This window comes from Leopardus geoffroyi, chromosome C2 (genome assembly GCF_018350155.1).
Source record: "Leopardus geoffroyi isolate Oge1 chromosome C2, O.geoffroyi_Oge1_pat1.0, whole genome shotgun sequence".
Lineage (NCBI taxonomy): Eukaryota > Metazoa > Chordata > Mammalia > Carnivora > Felidae > Leopardus > Leopardus geoffroyi.
In genome coordinates, this window is record NC_059333.1 from 58788040 (window position 1) to 58810013 (window position 21974).

The 21974-nt window shown below is 46.5% G+C and overlaps 1 protein-coding gene across 8 annotated transcripts in view; it reads left to right on the forward strand.

The window, feature by feature from the left end:
* The window catches only part of CC2H3orf52 (chromosome C2 C3orf52 homolog), a 35871-nt gene extending 14101 nt beyond the window's left edge, over nt 1–21770 (forward strand). For 2 of the 8 annotated variants that reach the window (XM_045502017.1, XM_045502024.1), the window contains 4 exons: nt 5482–5609; nt 12530–12600; nt 15748–15929; nt 20288–21770. In XM_045502017.1, coding sequence (XP_045357973.1) covers nt 5482–5609; nt 12530–12600; nt 15748–15929; nt 20288–20292 — 386 coding nt within the window. In that variant the 3' untranslated portion in view covers nt 20293–21770. Of the gene's footprint in view, nt 1–5481; nt 5610–7313; nt 7376–12529; nt 12601–15747; nt 15930–20287 lie in introns of those variants that run through there. The other 6 variants (XM_045502022.1, XM_045502021.1, XM_045502019.1 and 3 more) reach the window with 6 other exon arrangements.
* The last annotated feature ends 204 nt before the right edge of the window (nt 21771–21974 follow it).

Below are 21974 nucleotides of genomic sequence, written 5' to 3' on the forward strand. Positions count from 1 at the left end.
GCTCATGGGAAAATCCTAGACAGACAGCATTGGCAAGTTATAAACCAGCAAGGCCTTTGGGGGCAGGAACTTAGTAGCAAATCTGTAGGCCCAGTCCCTTGAAGTTTCTTTGTGTTTTCACCTCTTTCTCTTTCCCTCAAATCTCATATGTTTCTCCACCTTCCCAACACCAACCGCTTCACTTATGCTCTCCATGGGATCCTCTCCATCTTCTCCTAACCCATGGATCTTTAGATAGCTCCATGTCTGGCTAAGCATCTTCAGGGTTTTCTCAACCTGAGCCTCTTCAAATGTGTTGGCATTGTGTGTCTTTCAAAATTTTCTTCCCTCAGAATCTTGCTGCTTCATTTTAGGATTTTTTTTCTCTTTCTCTTTTTTCACTGGCAGACTTCTAGAAATAGGGGTCTGCATTTGGATCTTGCCTCCTGATTACTCCTAACCCATTGGTTCCAGGTCGTTCTTCCCAAGGTTACCCGTAATTGCTTGATCATGAAGCCCAGTGGCCTTTCCCTCATCTCTGCCCTATTTGTAGCTTATTTGAGTGCGTTGTGCTCTTGTGGGTCTACAGAACCCCCGGGCCTCGTGTCTCCTGCTGTTTCTGCCTTTGGCCTCCACATGTGGTACTTGAGGCTTGTCTTCAACCTTCTTACTTTTCACACTCTGCATCCTTTCCCTTGAGGAACTCATTTACTCCCAAGGCAGCAGCCACCCCTCTTGGAGCTGACTCCTAGATGTGCATCCACACTCTTTTCCTGAATTTGAGTCATACTCTTGGCTGGAAAGATCTCCTCCTGATTGTCTCCATCATTATACGAAACTACTATTCGTTTGTGTCCCCTTCCCCCGTTAGCGCCCTCTATGGTTTCATGAGACCCTGTTTATTCCAGCTCTGCTACCATCCATTTGTGCAACTTCACGCAAATTCTTCAACCTCCTTAGCCTCAGTTTCCACATTTGTAAGATCTAAATGATTTCTGAATCTGATTCTATAAGTGGATCCTGATACTACTGCTTACTAGCTCAACCTGACCTGAACAAATTATGGATTTTCTCTAAGCTTCAATGTCTTCCTTTAAAAAAAATTTTTTTAATACTTACTCATTTTTGAGAGACAGAGCGTGAGCGGGGGAGGGGCAGAGAGAGAGGGAGACACAGAATCCGAGGCAGGCTCCAGGCTCTGAGCTGTCAGCACAGAGCCCGACGCGGGGCTTGAACTCACGGGCTGTGAGATCAAGACCTGAGCCGAAGGCAGATGCTCAACCGACTGAGCCACCCAGGCGCCCCCAGTGTCTTCATTTTAAAATGAAAACGTTAGGGGTGCCTGGGTGGCTCAGTCAGTTAAGTGTCCAGCTCTTGATTTCAACTCAGGTCAATGATCTCACGGTTCGTGGGATTGAACCTCACATCAGGCTCTGGGGTTGACAGGGCGAAGCCTGCTTGGGATTCTCTCTGCGCCTTCCCCATTCGCATGCATGCTTTGTCTCTCTCTCTCAAAATAAATAAAAACTTAAAAAAAATAAAATGAAAACACTAACATTTAACTCATAGGGTCGATTTGAGAATTACATGAGAATTAAAGCTGCAAGTATGCAGCTGAGTGTCTGTAGATAATGGTTAGTACGTAGCTATTCTTTCTGTTGTCCGGGCTTGACATCTTGGAACTGTTTTTTGATCTCTTCGTCTCTCTTGTGTCCAGGGAGTAGTCAAATCTTTTTTTTTTTTAATTTTTTTTTTAACGTTTTATTTATTTTTTTAATTTTTTTTTTTTCAACGTTTATTTATTTTTGGGACAGAGAGAGACAGAGCATGAACGGGTGAGGGGCAGAAAGAGAGGGAGACACAGAATCAGAAACAGGCTCCAGGCCCTGAGCCATCAGCCCAGAGCCTGACGTGGGGCTCGAACTCCCGGACCGCGAGATCGTGACCTGGCTGAAGTCGGACGCTTAACCGACTGCGCCACCCAGGCGCCCCACGTTTTATTTATTTTTGAGACAGGGAGAGACAGAGCACGAACAGGGGAGGGTCAGAGAGAGGGAGACACAGAATCCGAAGCAGGCTCCAGGCTCCGAGCTGTCAGCATAGAGCCCGACGTGGGGCTCGGACTCACGGACCGTGAGATCATGACCCGAGCCGAAGTCGGCCGCTTAACCGACTGAGCCACCCAGGCGCCCCAAAGGGAGTAGTCAAATCTTACCCAGTCTCATCCGGTCATTCCTTGGCAGTGCCTTGATAATGCACTGGCAAGTGCCTTTATCAGTGACTGTCCACTTCCTGCAGGCTGCTGCGGTGGGTCCTTTGTATGTGTTGATTCCCATCTTTCCCATTTCCCACAATGGAGCGGTTGATATTTCTGTTGAGAAAACAGCTTCAGAGATTTACGAGACTGACTCGGGTCTCATGACTAATAAATATTGGCCAACACCAACGTTCAAACTAAGTCTGGCTACCATTAAAGCCAGCTCCGTCTCCTCCATCTCAGGCTTTCTCCTTCCCTCCCTCCTTCCTTCCGAGTTCCACTGCCTGCAGTCAAAATCAGTCTCTCCCAATCTTGTGTCTAGTGGCCTGTCTGCCTCAGCCCTCCCAGTTGCCTTTCTTCCCATCCATCATCAGATTTTCCTCCACTTCTTCCTGGGAGACGTTTAACAACCTCCATCATCTCCTGAAGACATCTGGCGTTTAGGGCCTCCCTCTGAAGCCTCATTTCTTATATTCCAGACAAAGAGCTGTTTTGTGTGTCTCCAGCATTCTTTGTATGTTTTCTGACTTTTTTTGAAGTTTATTTATTTATTTTGAGAGAGACAGAGACAGTGTGAGTAGGGGAGGGGCAGAGAGAGAGGGAGAGAGAGAGAAAATCCCAAGCAGGCTCCGCACCGTCAAGTGCACGGCCTGATGTGGTTCTCGAACTCACGAAACCGACCTGAGCTGAAACTGAGAGTTGGACGCTTAACGGACAGAGCCACCCAGGTGTCCTTATTTTGTGATTTTTTTTTTAAAACACTTTTTCTCTGTCCAGATGAAGTCTCATTAGTGGCATAAAAACTCTCCTGACTGGATAAGTCCATTGTTAGTATTGTTATTTTAACAGACACAACTATTATAGCCAGGTGTTGATACAGATTCATTATTTGGATCATATAAGTGTATGTCATTGGAGCTCCGATTAGAGACCTCTTTTGGTGTCTCTTCTTAAGAGTCTTTGAATTCAGCAGTTGTGTGAATCCTGAATTCATTTTCTGGCTTTCCCTGGTCCTTTCCAGGGCAGTGATATCTGTTATGGAAACGTAACCTGGTGGTTGTGGAGATCAAAGGTACCCATCACAGCATTATTACAGTGGAAAGTGAAAATGCTAAAAATCTGATGTAAGGAAATGGTGAGCCAATTATGAACATTATGCAGCCATTAGAATAGTCTTTGGCAAGAATTCCAGACACCAGGGGAAACGGCTTTTGTTACGTTAACAACAACAACAACTAACAACGGAATCAAGACAAATAAGCAATAGTCTTCTCATGGAGACTTAAAATATGTAATATAAAATATGGGCGGGAAGGCGCCTGGGTGGCTCTCAGTTGGTTGAGCTTCTGACTTCGGCTCAGGTCATGATCTCAAAGCTCTTGGGTTTGTGCCCCATGTCAGGCTCTGCTGAGAGCTCAGAGCCTGGAACCTGCTTCGGATTCTGTGTCTTCCTCTCTCTCTGCCCCTCATCCTCTCACGCTGTCTCTCTTTCTCGCTCAAAAATAAATAAACATTAAAAAATTTTTTTTTAAATAAAATACGGGGGGAAGAGTTGTTGATTAAGGGGTTATTTGTAATTTTTTTCTTGTTTTGCTACAATTTCCTGTACTTGGCAAGTTTGCAGCTATGAAGCCGTAACTTTATTGTCAGACAAATGAATGTAATGACCTTCAACAAACAAGGGTGCAGAGATAATTCCTTGTGTTGGGGGCCCTCGAGATGACGCCTAGATCCAATGATTTGCCGGGAGAACTCCTGGGACTCAGCATACAGTCATAGAGATGATTGCGACTTATCATGGCAAAATGGTATAAAGCAAAATCCAGAGGAAACTAGGCACAAACCTCAGGACATACTTCCATGCTCTAGCAATGAGCTGTAACGACTCATGTGAAGTGTTGTCTACCCGGGAAGCTCATGAGAGGCTCCAGTGCCCAGGGTTTTTATTGGGGTTGTTCCCATAGGAAGCCTTTGCCTGGTACCTACCAAAATTCTAGATGCCCAGAAAAGAAAGGAGGTGTTCAGCATAAGCCACACTGTTTGTACCAACCGTTTGAGGCACGGTGAGCCCCTCTTCAGAGGGAAAGGTGGGAACCCTCCCCAAATCCAGGTTCCCAGAGTCCAGTGAGGGGCCAGCGTGAGCAAGCCTTTCTCAGCTGGTCATCTCGGGCCATGTGATCTCTTTTCTGCACGTTCCCTCGTTCCTCGTGCCTCCCGTTTCCTCAACTCCGTCAGGGAGTAAGTATCAGGATTCTTACTTCTTCTCACTGGCCCTTCCATCATACACTGATGGCCTTTTCAGTGTCCAGTAAAAGAGGCCACTTCTGTTATGTCTGCACTTTGGGATCTGAGAGGACGGTCTGAGGCAGCACGGACACACGTTTCTACCGCCCACGCCTTTCTCAGGGCCAGAGGGGTGGTTCCTTCGTGGGCCCGGTGGTGAGGCCCACGCGGAGCCCGGGGAGCAGAGGCAGCACCATGAGTGACAGCTTCTAGCTCCTGGCGCCTGGCTTTGTGTGTTTTTCCTTTGGCTTTAACTGCTTCAAAATCAATTAGCTCACCGTCATTAGAGTGCAGGCAGCCACACGTTTGGCCAGGATGCAAGGCCCTGGGGCTCTGAGTACACTTTGGCCTCCCTTCTACAAACAGAATGCGTAGACCTTTCTCTTGGGTGGGACAGACTGCAGAGTGATGGCTTCGTGCCCACCTTTTGTCATCCTGGGTGATGTCAAGACCCGGCTCATGTCTAGTCCCTGCGCTGTTCTGGTCCGTGATGTGATGTCCCTTTCTCAACATGGTCCTTGACAGCCCAGAATGGAGGGGACTCACTGAAGTTCCTTGCTGCCAATCCCTGTCCCCGATCACCCACCGTTCACCCCGCAGACCCCCTTCCAGCACCTGCCTGGACACCCACGTACATAGCTAAGGCTGCAGGTTCAGTTTAACAAAGGAATTCATTTTCTTCCCACTCACCCCCACCGGCTTCGCCCCGTTTGTATTCGATGGAATCTGGGACCTCTTCTGCTGTAAAACACACAAACAAAATTTTTGTCATAATGGAGGCAAGTCCCCTCCATTTGAGATTTTGATATTACCAAGAAGACACAGCACTTCTGCTTGTGCCTGCTTACGGTGTCTGGGCTTTATCCTTGATGAATGCTCCTGGCTTTCTGCAGCGGCTGGTGGAACAATTTATTATGTTAAACTTGTGTTTACTTTTGCTTTTTAATCCCCGCCCTCTTTAGCAACTTACATCGATGAAGATGAAAACGAAATACTTGAATTATCATCAAATAAAACATTCTTGGTCGAGCTAAAGATTCCAGAGGACTGTGTTACCGAGGAGGAGTTGCCTCACCAGCTCAGGAAAAGGGTAATTATATCTTAAGCATTGTTTACAGAGTCCTTAGCATTAGAATGTGGGTTCTTGGAGAAAAGCTGGCATTGGGCTCTCAAGTAAGTAGCTTCAGGCTTGGATTCTTTGTCTGGATTTTGGCAGAAACTGATCCTTAGAAATGGGTTTTCTGTAGTGTAAAGCCCGACAGAAGAGCTCTGGTCTCCAGCTAAATGCGTCCTGGAGGACAGTGTTCCGTTTCCTCACTCTGGTCTTACATTTGATTCAACCTGTAGTGTCATTGAGGGTCTGTGATGTGCTAGACAGCTTGCCAAGTGTCAGAGCCATAAGGTCTGTGCCCTCAGTGGGGGTTCACAGTCCAAGAAGAGGAAGCAATTCAATAGTTCTAAAACAGGGCGATATGTTCTATCGTGGAGATGCATATAGAATATTTTAAAGGCGCAAAGGAGGGGCTTCTAAACTACCTGAGGTGAGGATGAAGGCTTGGAGGGCCTCTTGGAGGAGGTGATACTCGGGATGAGTCTTGAAATATGAGGCAGGAGTGTTCTAGATAAAAGAGCGGAGAACACTGCACAGCAGCGTGTGGTGGGGATTTGCAGAGGCGAGGTGTGGTTTTCCTATTCTTTGGCAAGGCCCCGGAAAAAAAATTTTTTCTTCCCTCAAAGTATCCAAAATTTATTTTGTTTTCTATCTATTCACAGATCTTACAAATTGAATTACTATGTACGTATTGATTTTCAGTGTCTTTTGAAACCGTAACAGAAGTAGGATTTTTTTTTAACTTGTTTGATTTTTGTTTTTTTTTTAATTTACATCCAAGTTAGGTAGCGTCTAGTGCAACAATGATTTCAGGAGTAGATTCCTTAGTGCCCCTTACCCATTTAGCCTATCCCCCCTCCCACAACCCCTATAGTAACCCTCAGTTTGTTCTCCATATTTATGAGTCTCTTCTGTTTTGTCCCCCTCCCTGTTTTTATATTCTTTTTGTTTCCCTTCCCTTATGTTCATCTGTTTTGTCTCTGAAAGTCCTCATATGAGTGAAGTCATATGATTTTTGTCTTTCTCTAATTTCACTTAGCATATTACTCTCTAGTTCCAACCACGTTGTTGCAAATGTCAAGATTTCATTCTTTTTGATTGCTGAGTAATACCCCATTGTATGTATGTATGTGTGTATATATATATATATATATATATATACACACACATGCCATATATATATATATACATATATATATGTATATACACACACCACATCTTCTTTATCCATTCATCCATCGATGGACACGTGGTGGACTCTTCCCATACTTTGGTTATTGTTGATAGTGCTGCTATAAACACAGGGGTACATGTGTCCCTTTGAAACAGCACACCTTTATCCCGTGGATAAATGCCTAGTAGTGCAATTGCTGGGTCGTAGGGTAGTTCTATTTTTAGTTTTTTGAGGAACCTCCATACTGTTTTCCAGAGTGGCTGCACCAGCTTGCATTCCCAGGCACTGAAAATTTTTAACGTTCGCTGACATGGTCAACCTTTCATTTGAGCCCTTGTATGTGGTGATGGAGAAATACTGGAGGGTTGGTTGGGTTCACAGCCAGACCCAGGAAAGTATAGGCTAAGAGAGTGTAAGCAAGACCAGCCTGGCATGCATTACATGCTTATCTGCAGTTGATAGGTTGAATGGTGTGAGTCACCCTCCTTTGGTTTCCCTTTGATTCCTAGGAAGGCTCCCACAGGAGGAGATTCCTTCTCGGTCACCCCAGAGTTTGTTTCTGGGTACTGAGGTGCATGATATTTGATTGCGCCTTGGGTCACAGGAGTTTGTGCTCTGGGATGATTATCTGAGCTTCTCTTCTTCCTTCTTTCCCTTGTTTAAATCTTACCTGCAAGCCCCCTTCCCTCCTTTTCTTCCACCTGATTCCAGAGCAAGTGGCCGTGTGAATAGCCTTCTGCCTTTTTCCTCTTGATTGTTTTTTTCATCAAGGGGTTTTGCATTTGCCGAGCGGAAATGAAATGATTCAGCATCTGTACATGTCACGTGTTACAGACTGAATTCTTGATGTCAAAGGGAAATGGATGTTAATCATTCACCTTAGAGCCATATCTCTGGCACAGAGCCGGACATGAGCAGATTCTGCAGGTATTTTTAGCTCATCACTGTGTAGTGCCAAAAGAACAGGGACTGGTGTCATCCCTGGGGCAAGTTTACAGGCCAGTTTGAGCTGGTTCCTTCTGGGATCAGTGGAAATCATTATACATTCCCTGTATACCCACAGGTGCATATGAGATGCGTATAAACAACTCCGTAAAACATTAAAAAAAGCTTTTTTTAATGTTTAATTTTGAGAGAGAGAGAGAGAGAGAGAGAGCGTGAGCAGGGGAAGGACAGAGGGAGGGAAACAGAATGTGAAGCAGGCCCCAGGCTCTGACCTGTCAGCACAATAGCAGGGCTCAAACTCAGGAACCAGAAGATCATGACCTGAGCCGAAGTCAGACGCTTAACCTACTGGGCCACCCAGGCACCATCTCTGTAAAACCTTTTTTTAAAAAAGAGCTATCTGGTTTGCAAGATGATACAAGTTAAGGCACAGTGAAGTGAAAAAGCTACTGCCTTCTGGTGTCCCAACCAAATATGTTCAGGAACAAAAGTGAGCAACTTATAGATATTAGTCTTTTTTTTTTTTTTTTTTTTTTTTGAGAAAGAGAGAGGGCACACCAGCCGGGGAGGAAGAGAAAGAATCTTAAGCAGGCTCCATGCACCCAGCACCGGGGAGCCTGATGTGGGGTTCATTGTGGGGTTTGACATGGGGCTCGATCTCACAACCATGAGATGATGACCTGAGCTGAAATCAAGAGTTGGACACTTACCTGACTGAGCCACCCAGCTGCCCCATGAGATATTAGTCTTACTGTTAGGTCAAGAACTCCTTTCTTTTTTTTTAACGTTTATTTATTTTTGGGACAGAGAGAGACAGAGCATGAACGGGGGAGGGGCAGAGAGAGAGGGAGACACAGAATCGGAAACAGGCTCCAGGCTCTGAGCCGTCAGCCCAGAGCCCGACGCGGGGCTCGAACTCACGGACCGCGAGATCGTGACCTGGCTGAAGTCGGACGCTTAACCGACTGCGCCACCCAGGCGCCCCAAGAACTCCTTTCTTTCATTCACTCAGGCTAACTTCTGGAAGTTTCCGGATACGGAAGGTAAATGAGAATGAACAGTGGAACACCATGTCCTTGCTTTTGCTTTATTGTCTTGCTTCTCTAAACAATTTTCCTAGCCTCTCGCTTATCCTACTGCCAGAGTTTTCTTCTCTTCCAGGTGGGGCCCTGATTCTGCTTAAGCCAGCCTGTTAGGTGCATGTCGTGTTAACCCTGGCCTGTGTGCTTGATGCAGGAGTTAACAGTGGCTTCTCCAGTAACACAGGGAAGCTGTCTCCCTGGTCCCGAATTAGCGACTCTGCCCAATTCTGGTAGCTCACTGGGCGCCTCGCTCAGGGTGCACCCAGCCTCGTAGGCACAGTGTGGGACACCAGAGCAAGGGGTGAGAGGTCCCTCATTTCACTTCTTTGGGTCAAAGTAATGTGGTTAACGGCTCCCAGATATGTGAACATGTCCTAATGACAGCAGGGGACCGTGTCACCAAAAAGAATCAGAATCATAGAGCGGACACTAAAAGGGATCTGATATACCATTTCAGCTCTTAACATAAAATTTTAACTTAAAATTTTTTTCTGAGAGGGGCCCCTGAGTGGCTCAGTCGGTTCAGTGTCTGATTCTTGGTTTTGGCTCAGGTCATGGTCTCACGGTTGTGAGTTCAAGCCCTGCATGGGGCTATGCACTGACGGCAGGGAGCCCTACTTGGGATTCTCTCTCTCCCTGCCTCTCTGCCCCTCCCCTCTCTTTCTCAAAAATAAACATTTAAGGGGCGCCTGGGTGGCGCAGTCGGTTAAGCGTCCGACTTCAGCCAGGTCACGATCTCGCGGTCCGTGAGTTCGAGCCCCGCGTCGGGCTCTGGGCTGATGGCTCGGAGCCTGGAGCCTGTTTCCGATTCTGTGTCTCCCTCTCTCTCTGCCCCTCCCCCGTTCATGCTCTGTCTCTCTCTGTCCCAAAAATAAATAAACGTTGAAAAAAAAAATTAAAAAAAAATAAATAAACATTTAAAAGTAAATAAATAAAGGGCACTTGGGTGGCTCAGTTTGTTGAGCATCCATCTGCAGCTCAGGTCATGATCTCACAGTTGGTGAGTTCGAGCCCCACATTGGGCTCTGTGCTGACAGCTCAGAGCCTGGAGCCTGCTTTGGATTCTGTGTCTCCCTCAGTCTCTGCCCCTCCCCCAGTCATGCGTGCACTCTCTCTGTCAAAAATGAATAAACATTTAAAAAAATAAAAATAAATGAATAAATAAATAAATGACATTTTTTCTGAGAGTCTACTATATGCAAAATACTACTAGGCCCTAAGGATTAAAAAGGAAGAGGAGAGAGGAAACAGAGAAGGCTGGAAGGACATAATCTCTTCCATAATACGTGTGTGTGTTTGTGTGTATGTAAGGAAGTGCGTGGAAAGAACACCATCGCTAGCATTTCCCCCCCCTTCTCCTCCTCCTCTTCCTCCTTCCTGTTGTTCTGCGCAACCCTGTGAGAGCCGCCTTCTTCTTGCATGGGCCTGTTGGCAGCTTTCTTTTCTCTGAGGCTCAGCAACTGTAAGATGACCTAGTCATTTTTTTCTGAAGTTCTTTTTTTTTTTTTTTTTTCAACGTTTATTTATTTTTGGGACAGAGAGAGACAGAGCATGAACGGGGGCGGGGCAGAGAGAGAGGGAGACACAGAATCGGAAACAGGCTCCAGGCTCTGAGCCATCAGCACAGAGCCCGACGCGGGGCTCGAACTCATGGACCGCGAGATCGTGACCTGGCCGAAGTCGGACGCTTAACCGACTGCGCCACCCAGGCGCCCCATTTTTTTCTGAAGTTCTTATCACTTTATGCTTCTTTCCTCCTTGGTATTCAGGACACTTTCCTTCTTGTTTCGTCCTCACTGGGTAGTGTGGTAACATGTGAGGAGGAGGGGATTTAGTGTCTGTAACACCTAGGACTGGATTCTTTGTGAGCAGAGTGGCCTTGGGCAGGTTTCATGACCTTTCCGAAAGCTGTGTCCTTTATTAACGAAAGGGGAAGAGGTAGTCATGCTTCTTATGTCAGGTTCTTGTAAAGAGCATGGCAAAAGTGACAAGATTGGAGGCGTACAAACTGTAGGTGCTCTGATCCCCCCTGCTCCACCCTCAGGAGATTGAATTGGCACCAGGTGAATTCAGTGGGCACGTTTGTGGCAATGTAAGCGCCTGGAGATTCTGTTGGGAAGTAGGTGGGAGACAAAAAGAGCGGAGCTCCCCTCAGGGCACTGCTTTTAGGCTAGGATTCCTATCTCTGAAATGTGAGGAAAAGGCTAATCAAAGGCTTGGAGAAGGTATTTGTAATGTAACACCAGCTAGCGTTTAGACAATAACACCAAACACTCCAGATACAGAAGTTGCAGATACCGCCAAGGAACAGGCAACCCAAGAGAAAGACAGGAAACCGATAATAATTCAAAGGTGAGAAATCCCAGAGTTCGTAAACACACACGAAAAGATTCTCAAATCCCACTAGTAAAAATGCATATGGAAAACCATTTTGTACCCCTTAGATTGGCAATAATTAACCCCCCCCCCAAAACCTGGTAACGCTAAGTGCCAGCAAGGCCGCGGGAAATGTAACACACTTGCTGGGATGGAGAGCAGTGTGGCAACATTTAGGTGGGCTGGAGACGCATCCCCTCTTGGACCCAGTGATTCCATTGCTCTGCACAGACTCAAGGGAACCTTTTACACGTACAAGAAGAGCGGCGCAGAAATGTCCAAGGGTGATTGCTTGGGCATGGTTTGTGATAGGAGGAGATTTGTGCCAACAGTGCACGTGGCCATCATAGGGGAATGGAAGGGTTGGTGTGACCATTCAGTGACCATTCAGTCAGTGGTGACTCCGCAGGAGTTAGGAGTTAGCGTGAATGACCTCCGTCTCTACGTACCATCATGGGGAGTTATCAAATGTAATTTGGAGTGAAAAAAAGAAGAACGTGTAGACTATGGCACCTTTTATTTGCATAAAAACACAAAGTAATTATGAATTGTTATGTTACGCAAGGAACTATTACATTTGGAAAAACATGGCGTGAAAAGGATACGCGCCGACTTGCGGACAATGATTCGTACTGGGGAAGGGAGGGAGGAAAAATAGTGTGTAGGAGGCGGTTTAGCTTTGTTTTGTTTTTGAAATGAAGGGCTGAACTAGGTACAGGAAAATGTGAAGTCACGAAACCTGGGTTTTGGGAACACAGCTGCCATTTTTTGTGTGCGATTGCAGTATTTCATGCATAAAACGAGGACTCTGTATCTTTGCAATTAGAGGCCAGCTCCATTTGGTCCCATTACCCAGGGGAAGGTGCTATTCCTGTGGCTTCCGTGGCTGTTTCTCCTCACACTAAAGCTCTGCGGAAAGGAGAGAAGAAGCCCTTGTCCAGTGGTGTGCCAGGCCCCGGGTGGCCTGTTCTGCCACCTTCCCAGCCCCTGCCGTGTTGTCTCCTGCCCGGGGTCTTGGGGTTTGTTGGGCTCTGGCTGCAGACCACTCCCAGCGTGAAGGCTACAGGTGTCAGCACAACACGTAAGAGATGTTGAAAATCCCAGCCTGGTCACTTGCTCCTTTTAAATGAGTGTTAGCTTGAGTTTCAGTTGGGGTAGGCCCACACCTTCCTGTTTCTCGGTCCGGGGCCTCTGGATAAGCGAATTCCTACCTAGTGTGGAATCTCTGTCTATGAGGGTTTTGCTTTGTCAGGTGATACAGACGCAATATGATCCATCTGTAACGCGTGTGGTTGTTTTCCTTGTTCCTGTTTTTTTTTTAGCTCACAGATGTGTACAGTTCATCCCCGTCTCTGAGTCGTTACTTTACTTCAGTGGAAATTACGGACTTCAGGTAAGAATGTGAAGCATGCCACGTTGCTCTTTCTCTGGAAAGCAACCCCCATCACCATTTGTCTAGAAGGACTTCCTGAGTGTCAAAGCACAAAAGGAACTGATGACGGGATGTGATGGCTTTGGCTTTGGAAGGGTCTTTGGAAACCTACTAGCTCAACTCCCTGATTTTACAAAGGAGCGAAGTGAAGCCCTGATTAATTATATGACTCAACAGGGTCGCATGGAAGAGAGGAGAAGCCACTCCCAGGTAAACCATTCCTGCAGATGCTCCAATAAGCTAGGGGTAGGAATAGAAATAGATCTCAGATAGTGACGTGATGTAAATGGTATAATCCAGATACTAGCTTTTGCTTTTGAGGAACACAAGGAATACAGGAGTCCATGCTCCTTATACAATATTAAAAATATAAAGACATCTCATACAGGGAAAGTCTACCGTTTCCTTCCACCCCACCTACTACCCCTGGATATTGCATGTTCTAGTCAATTCCATACACATGGTATGTTCTGCTCCCTTCTACTGAACGGGCTGCCATCAACAGTTTGGTGTGATTTCTTCTATTCATGTACTTACCATATATACTTTATATATTATACATGTATAGTAAATACATGCATATATATAGTTTTTCTTTATATATCTCTTAATCCTAAATATTTTTGTCTCTATCTATAGAACCTAGATAAAAGGTGTATGTGTGTAGGGGTGTCATTTGATTATTTTTTTGTATTGTTAGGAGAAGATTTACATGACAAAGCTTTCTTATCCACTATTCTTAAGATATCTCTGGAATGTGACCATCACAGATAGTATTATCTTAAAAAAGAGATAGTATTATATTGGGATTCCTGCTTCTCAAACTATAAATTTCCCAGACCATAATCTTAGTACAGGGTGGGGAAGCATTAGTACAGGGGGGAAGCTACCAAGGTGATAGCACAACGGGATAGGGCCAAAAGGGACCTGAAGTCTGAAACTGCATACAGTGGCGGGTTGCCTTGACAACTCCATCCTTCTTTCTTTATGGACCCCCCACTGTGCATATCACCTTATAGTTACATCTTTGACATTGCTCGTTTTAATCACAAATTACTGGTATTAAAATGCTGATATAAAAGCCCAGCCCATTTTCCTCTATATACTAGCCCCGACTTGCAATTTAAAGACAGAGCTGAGAAAGGAAAGACACTCAGCCTGAAGGGTCTTTCTGAGAATCCAGCCCCCATATTATGGGTTTAGAGGAGGTGGGGCTGCATAATGGGCTGGGGTAGACATTGGGGGGAACAAAACAAAAACATTAGAAGGTTGAATCAAATGTGGCTAGAAACCTGAAGATTAAATGTTAGAGAATTTGTTTTTACGAGTTATTTGAAAGAAAAATCTAAGACTTGAGGATTTTGGGTAGAGGAGCTCTGTACGGGAAGCACTTTTGTTGCATTTTAAGAGGTCCAGGCAGCGTTTTAACAGTGTTGGGATGAGTAAGAAACAAAAGCCATTGTCCCCCAAAAGGTGCTGCCGCTAGCGGGCAGGAGACAGCCAGAGACCCCTGGCAGCCAGGTTTGTGTCTACACGGGATAGTGACCTCAGTCCTGCCCCAGCCCAACAGGAACCTGCGAAAATGGCCTTTGGTTCGTCAGTTGCCAGGCACACTCTAATAGTGGACAGCTGAGGCGAAGTCCACATGGCTCTGTTTTTCCTGAAAATCCCTCCTTTCCCCTCAAGATCTAGCCTTAATGTAAACTCCCCCAGTGGGTGACCTGATGTGGTGGGACTAGGTTGGGCTAGCCAGGCTGGGTTAGGCAGGGCAACCCTCTCCTTCAAAAACTTCTGGTCTAGTCTTCTGAAAGTCAGCCTGTGATCCTTTCCATAAGCCAGCCTGAGACCTTGCCCACCTGTGGGAGTGCAGGGTGAATGTAAGCCTTGATGTGCAGCTTGATGTGCTATCAATGGTCAACCTTGATGTTGACCATCGATAGCAATAACTGGCAGGTGGAGCACGGGGAACAAGTAATGACACCTGCACACTTGTGTCTCTGGCTGAGAGCCTGAACGTGCATTTTGCAGCCCATCCGTAGCAGCACACATAAACCGAGAGGTTCTCCACAGTCTCGATGGTATTTTGTTCATCCGAACTGCGGAGTTTGGCACACTGCTTGGTTATCCCGGGTTATAAACCGGCAGCCACATGAATATGAGAATAGTGGCCTATGTGACCTCTGGCCACAAGAGGGAGCTCATTCCCCGTCCTTAGCAGGACCGGCGCTCTGATCCAGGCTCCCGGGAGCGGCAGGTCAGTCTGGTGAGAGTCTCAGATGTGGCCACCTCTTAATTATTTTATTGCAGGCTCTTAATCGGGGCCTTCTTGAACCAAAGTATGCGGATAACTTTGAAAAACCTGTATGTCGAGGTAGCATTTAACCAGCCAGGGTAAGCTACTAATTAACCGAAGATAGCCCTATGATTATTTTCATTTTGGGACTGGAAAAATGTTCTAGGAAGATGAAGACCCCTTTTCCTTAGTTCCCTTTCCTGACAGTTGCAAAGCTGAGAGCCTCGGGAGGTGGAAATTGGACAGAAAACGGGTCTCACTTTGGAGCTGTGATATGCTGCCGCTACACAGGGCAGCCGGTGGGAATTCGGGAATTCTGGAGCCAGCTGGTGGCAGGGAGCTTTGCGTCCTACCTCAGACATTTTGTAGGTTAAGGAATGAACTGGTTAAACCAAACAGCTGTGACAGTCACTTGTCAGGGCAGGGAGAGGGTGGAGCGCGAGGATGTGGAGAAGGGAATACAAGAGGAGAACAGGGCTTCCCTGCCTCAGGGGATAAAAGGCTGGTATTGGGGCAGAGGATGGGCCAGCCCTTGGATCGTCCTTGACAGTAGCTGGATGGCGACTCTCCCATCAAGGGCCTCTCCCAGGGGTCTCCTAGAGGATGGGTTTTAGGTGGAAGGAAGAGGTTAGGGTCATCTCAACTTTCTGCGGCAAGATTACAGAAGAGGGTTCTTCTAGGACAGTGTGCCCTTTGCCTTTTTGTACTGGAGGAACATGAGGAACTAGAAAGAGGGTCCTGGTAAAGTCAGCTTCCTGGGTTGCAGTGTGATGCTGTTGATCTGTGTTGCTGTGTCTGTTTGGCGTGCCTTTCAGCAGTGAAAATGCCACCGTAGCCTACCACCTGCAATTTGGGGTTCCTTCAGAAGATGACAGTTTTATGAAGTATATGATGAGTAAAGAGTTGGTGCTGGGCATTTTACTACAGGATCTCCATGATCAGAGAGTGTCCGGTTGTGAGACTTTGGGGCTTGATCCAGCATCCCTCTTGCTCTACGGTAAGTCGAAGAAGTCAGGAAGGCAGAGTTGTGACCTTCAGTAAGTGAACCAGATGGAGAGCAGCTGGTTTGGTTTGATTTCTGCGCAAGTGATGTTCACGCTCCATGGAGGAGGTTACACGGTCCTGCCTCCATGAGCAGACAGAGTAGGTGGGAAAAAATAATTAAATTGTAAAGATGAGGCTAAATGTTTCCCTGTTGTAGCTCACCCACATTTGGAGTTCCATATCCCACTTTGCAACATCATCGGTGAGCTTCATGAAAACTCCACGGTTTCACAAGAGAAGTATTGAATTTGGAACGAATGATACTGCTAAATCATTGAAAGATTATCTCACTATGAGAAACCGATCTCCTTTTTCTGTTGAAGGCCACTGAGTCTATTACATTAACAGAGGGGCATGAAAGGGCAAATCAGTCTCTTTGGAAAGTTCATCAACTTACTCATCTACTTTTGAAACCAAGAGTGGAATGAGAACATTGGTATGTTACTTTTCATCAGCACGGAAAACACCCTGCTTGTCAGAACCTGAGAATTTTTAAGACTTTGCACAAAACCCGGTGAAAAGGAAGGTGGGGAGGAGAAGTAACCACAAGCCTTGGAGACGTGCCTCCATTGCGTCTGCACTGGGAGCTTCGGCCTGACCTCTGGTCTCACTTCCCACCCTGATCCCTCGCTTGGAGGTGCACGGGCCCTTGTTAGCCCATAATGCCGACCATCTTGTATATTTCATCATCTGCGATCCGCCGGAAATACTTTCTACACACGGTAGTAGTAAATGCCAGTTAAATGAGTGAAAAAGGCAAATTAGGAGATGTAGTTAGCACCAGGCACGGTGCCAGCCAGCCTAGAATCAGAAGAGCAGGACAGATTGGCAAGTACTCCTGTTCCTACATAGTATGAGAAGGGGTGTTTATTCTACTGGCATTTCTTGATGACGGGAAGTGAAAGTAGGCTAATCCTTGTTTAAGACGGTGTAGAGTTATATAAAGCAGTTCTTGAAGCTTGCTTTTTCCCAAATAAGTAGAATGAATGATATTCAGAGGGCCAAATTTAAGCTCACTGAGAATGAATTGCTTCCTCACAGAGCAGTTTTACTTACCTGAATAAGTAAAGTGTGTCTGTGGGCCAGACAGAGAGCATCCAAGTGTAGGGTGAAGAGGTTATGCACCCCTCAACAGGAATTTTAGAAAGAGAGAGAGAAGGGAAGAAGGAAAGAAGGGAGGCAAGGAAGGAAGGAAGGAAGGGAGGAAACCCTTCAACCCTCTGCTGTTTGAAGAGGTGAGAGAAGGGAGGTGCAGCTGCCTGAGATGCGTCTGGTGGCCGTTGCTGTGTCATGAGTGATCTCGATTTTCCGAGCCCCCTCTGTACTTTGGTGGTTACCAGCTCTTTCCAAAGGTAGGCAGGGAAAGTAGAAGAGGAGGGTGAGAAAAAATTGAGAAGGTTATAAGGGTGGGAGGGCCACTCAGAGGGCAGTGGCTTGTGAGCCTGGGAAGAGCTTGGGAAGAATCTGAGCTCAGACAGATGGCCTTGGAGACATATCCCCGGGGCCAGATGGTGGCAGGTGCCCAAAGGATGCAGCCAGGAGTAAGCAGGAGATTGTATCATTGTTCCTCTCAGACCTTTCTGCTGGGGGTGGGGGGTTTCTATGACCCCGCGTCCACTTTCTAGAGCATGCATGTGCAGTGTTTGAGCCATTTGATACCCTCAGGAGGGTGAGTATCAGTCCAACGGGAGACAACACAGTGACCACTTGGGAAGAGTGAGGAAGGAAGAAGAGAGACCCCGAAAAGGCAGGCAGGCTAAGGGAGGGGACGGGCTCAGTCAGGGATAGGTGGGCTGAGCAGAGGCCCCTGGGAGGGACCCAGTGAGACCCCATGTGTTCTTAGGCCATGTGTTCACCGCACTGCAGGTCTGAGGGTTACCCCATCCGCCCCCCGTGATCCTCTGGGCAACCAGTTTCCCACAGAGATGCTGTTCCAATTCTGCAAAGAGCAATGATTCTTCTTCTTCTTTTTTTTTTTTTTTTTAAGTTTATTTATTTTGAGAGAGAGAGTGAGAGAGAGAGAGAATCCCAAGTAGGCTCTGCACAGTGTGGAGCCTGATGGGGGGCTCGAACTCACGGATTATGAGATCATGACCTGAGCTGAAGCCAGGACTTAACTGACTGGGCCACCCAGCCACTCCAAAGAACAATGATTCTTAAAATTCTTTTTCCAGGGGCGCCTGGATGTCTCAGTTGGTTAAGTGTCTGACTTCTTGATTTTGGCCCAGGTCATGATCTCACAGTTCGTGAGTTCAAGCCCTGCACTGTCAGTGCAGAGCCTACTTGGAATTCTCCCTCTTTCCCTCTCTCTCTGCCCCTTCCCCAGTCTCTCTCTCTCTCTCTCTCTCTCTCTCTCTCAAAATATGTAAACTTAAAAAAAAATTTTCCCACGTAATAAGAGCTTTTAGGATTGATTCCCTTAGCAACTTTCAAAGGTACCACACAGCAGTGTTAACTCTAGCCCTCATGCTGTACATTCCACCCCCAGAACTTATTTATCTTACAATTGGAAGTTTGTGCCTTTTGACCACCTTCACCCGGCCCTCTCCCTCTGCAACCCATCTGGTCTCTTTTTCTATGAGTTTGTTTTTCCTACATTCCACGTGTAAGGGGGATCGTGCAACATTTTGCCTTTCTCCGTCTGACTTAGGTCACATAGCATCCACCTCGCCCTTCCGCTATTTTTGAGCTCCTTCACTTTATGGGTGTTTGGGGGCCTGGGGATGGGGCAGGGGTCAGTCTGTTTTACAAATGTAAAATGGCAGCACAAGTTATTTTAGACATCTTGACCTGGAGTAGTTATTTTGTACTGTTTTCGCATATGTGAAGGACTCAGCTAGACTAAATGAAGGCAAAAGCCAGATTTGTGTGAGAGAAAAGAGGAAAACGCTGCAGGCAGTGAGAAGAGTGAATCCTGTTTGCACATTTTGGGGGTAAACTGATGAGCTGGCTGCTGGCAGAGGAGCCAACGTGTGAGTTCCGGTTTTGACAGGACTGCTTGGTATCTAGGAAAATCGCTTAGGTTGTGTATTGATTTTCCCGGAATCTTGGAAAGTTTAGCCAAGAGGCACTAATTCTCAAGTGGGGGCAGTTTTGCCCCTCCACTGCCCCCTCGGGGTAGCTGGTAATGTCTGCCGATGTTTTTGGTTGTCACGACTGGGTGCGTATGTGAGATACTAGCATCTAGCATCTAGATACCAGTGTCTGACCATCTTACAAGGCACAGGGCCCCTCTCTACTGTGGTAGAGGTTTTTCCCCTGTGGGGGAAAAAAACAAAAAAAACCAAAACCTCAAGGCAACCTGGCTGGACGCATGCGTGACAACATCCCTCATGACCCTATAGCATGAGACCACTCAATCAGGCTGCATGTTTGTGTGTGACCATATAGGGAGACAAAGAAATAGAAAATGTATATAAAAAACTACGCTACCTGCCGTTCGGGGCTCAGTGCTTCGGGTACGAACCCAGCTAAGCGGCGCCGGCATGGGTGAAGTTGCTTCCTGGAAAGAAAAGCCTCAGTGTCACGACTCTCTAGAATCCTGCTACACTACTGCAAAGATTTGTCCAGCCCCAAATGTCAACTGTGAGGACCCTGTGGCAGTGCACGGACCCTCCATGTGATGGTCCTCAGGTCCTTGCATGGGCATCTCCACCTTGGTCAGGCCAGGTCCACGCCATTTCCCTCATCAGACTTGCTCACAGTCTATTGTATACCATTTAACACACTGAAAATTTAGAGGCTAGTAGATATCTATTAGCTAGAGGCTAATAGATTGTGAAAACGGACATCATTTAAATGTCCTCAGCACCCAAAAGGCTTCAACAAAATGTTATCGTGAATCATACCCAAATGAATGAGCAACGGGTTATCTGCGTTTTGAAAAGCATTCAGGGGCACGTGGGTGGCTCAGTCAGTTGAGGTCCCACTCTTGATTTTGGCTCAGGTCATGATCTCCTGGTTGGTTAGTTCGAGCCCTGCATTGGGCTCATGCTGATGGTGTGGAGCCTGCTTGGGATTCTCTCTCTCTCTCTCTCTCTCTGCCCCTCCCCAGTTTGGGGGCTATCTCTCTCTCTCAAAATCAAATAAAAATAAAAATTTAAGAAAAAAAAAAAAAAAAAAAAGAAAAGCATTCAGAGATACGTGTGTGTATTGACCGAAGAGAAAACTTCCTCTGTTAGGGATTTATAGGCATTTCAAGTTTACATAAGAGTTTATTTTCGAACCCAGTGAAATAAAATGAAAGCATAAATCTGTACAATAATCATGATTTAAAAAAATTAATGACTTCCGTTTGTATTTTCTTTTCAGAATGAAGCGGTGGATACATGTCTGTATCTGAAAGCAGTGCTCCACTGAGTTTGGGGATGAGAGAATTCATGTCATTTTCCAGAAGGGATCCTGTGAATTAACGTGGAAGGACTGGCAATGGCCTCTCCCCCCCATTCTGCGTTTATGAGGTCTGGCTCCGTCTCCAGCAAAACAGCACCTGCGAGCTACTGTGGCTGGGTTCAGCCTTGACAGAGGCAGGAAGCCCGCAGTGGGGTTGGGGGTGGGGGGTGGGGGGGTAACGGGGTAGGTGGGCGGAGCTTGCCACGTGGGGCTACTGCTATTCTTGGAGCACTGGTTGCCCCCACCCACATGTGGACACTTTCTCTTTAGTGCAAAGGTGACCCTTGAGGCGGGATCTCCTCAGGTGGAAAGAGAACACAGTAGGTAGGCAGGGGTGAGGGACAACTGAGCCCCTCGCTCTCTGAAATCCCCTCCCATTCCCCCACTCCCGATGTGATATTTGATCTACCTCCAAGCAAGACTGTGAGGAAGGCACTGGACAAGACCAGAGCGGCAGAGTTCTGTGTCTATGTCGTGACCTGCAAACCGGCCTTGGCCACATTATCCGCTATCGCTGCATTATGTATGGCTACGGAAATACCACGCGTGTTTATTTCCCGTCTTCTTATTGCTCCCGTGACTCCTGAACCCCACTTTTGGAAAGTGGGTCCCTATAAGCTTGGGGGTTTGAACACACAACTATCATTTGGGATAGTTTTGCCAATTTACAGTTTGTCACACTTCCATCCGAGAAACATTAAGGCTGCCTAGCCCTGTGCTGTAGATACTACCCCCGGGATTTTTATTGTCCAATGTTACTGGCCTTCCTATAAAACTCCGTGTCTTCAGGCAATGATGGTTTATCTTATTGAAGATGGTTTGAAGCAATTTCCAACTCTCTGTTGGAAAGAAACTGTTGGAGGCTTAATGCCAACTTGTTTGCAGGCTGAGGGGAGCATTAGTGACTGTGTTGATCATCTGTGGGTACAGAATTGCCTAGCACGAGGAAGCACAGTATTTGTTTCGTGGGGAAAATTGATTTGCTGGAAACTTTCCAAGAGAGAGTGTTGTGATCATATAATAAGAGTCTTAGCCCCGGTGTCTCAGTTAAATTGGCTGTGGGTGGACATCAGTATGAGGGGCTATTGTATATGGGGTTGTGTCCAAATGGTGCGTGTCAGGCCAGATTTGCCTTGGTCTTTTTGAGATCCAGGACTCTGGAAAATGTGAATTTGCTGTCTTATTTAATTAGAGGGTGCATTTATTGTAAACTTGGTGTGCCATTTTGAGGATAGTTCCTTAAACTAGCAAAATAGGTGAATTTCCCTTCCTCTTTATTTTTTACATGTCAAATGTAAATCTTAGTGTGTTTGTACTTTGTAGAATGTAATGAGTAACTTTAATGGAGAAGGATTTAAAAATATTTACAATAAATTATTTTTGCGTGGTCATTGTCACATTACTATTGCTTCGTAGCTGTTGACTCTCCAGGGCCATGATTTCAGCTGGCATTTTCTTGCAGTTAATGGTGTTGGAAGTGATTTTTTTCATTTCCCTGAGGGCAGCTTCCCCTTCTGAGTAAGACTGAGCTGGATGGGCTGGGGTGGGCTGGGTCCTCCGTGCCAGTGAGAGCGGGGAGGGGCCCTCTCTCTACCTTCCAGTTCCT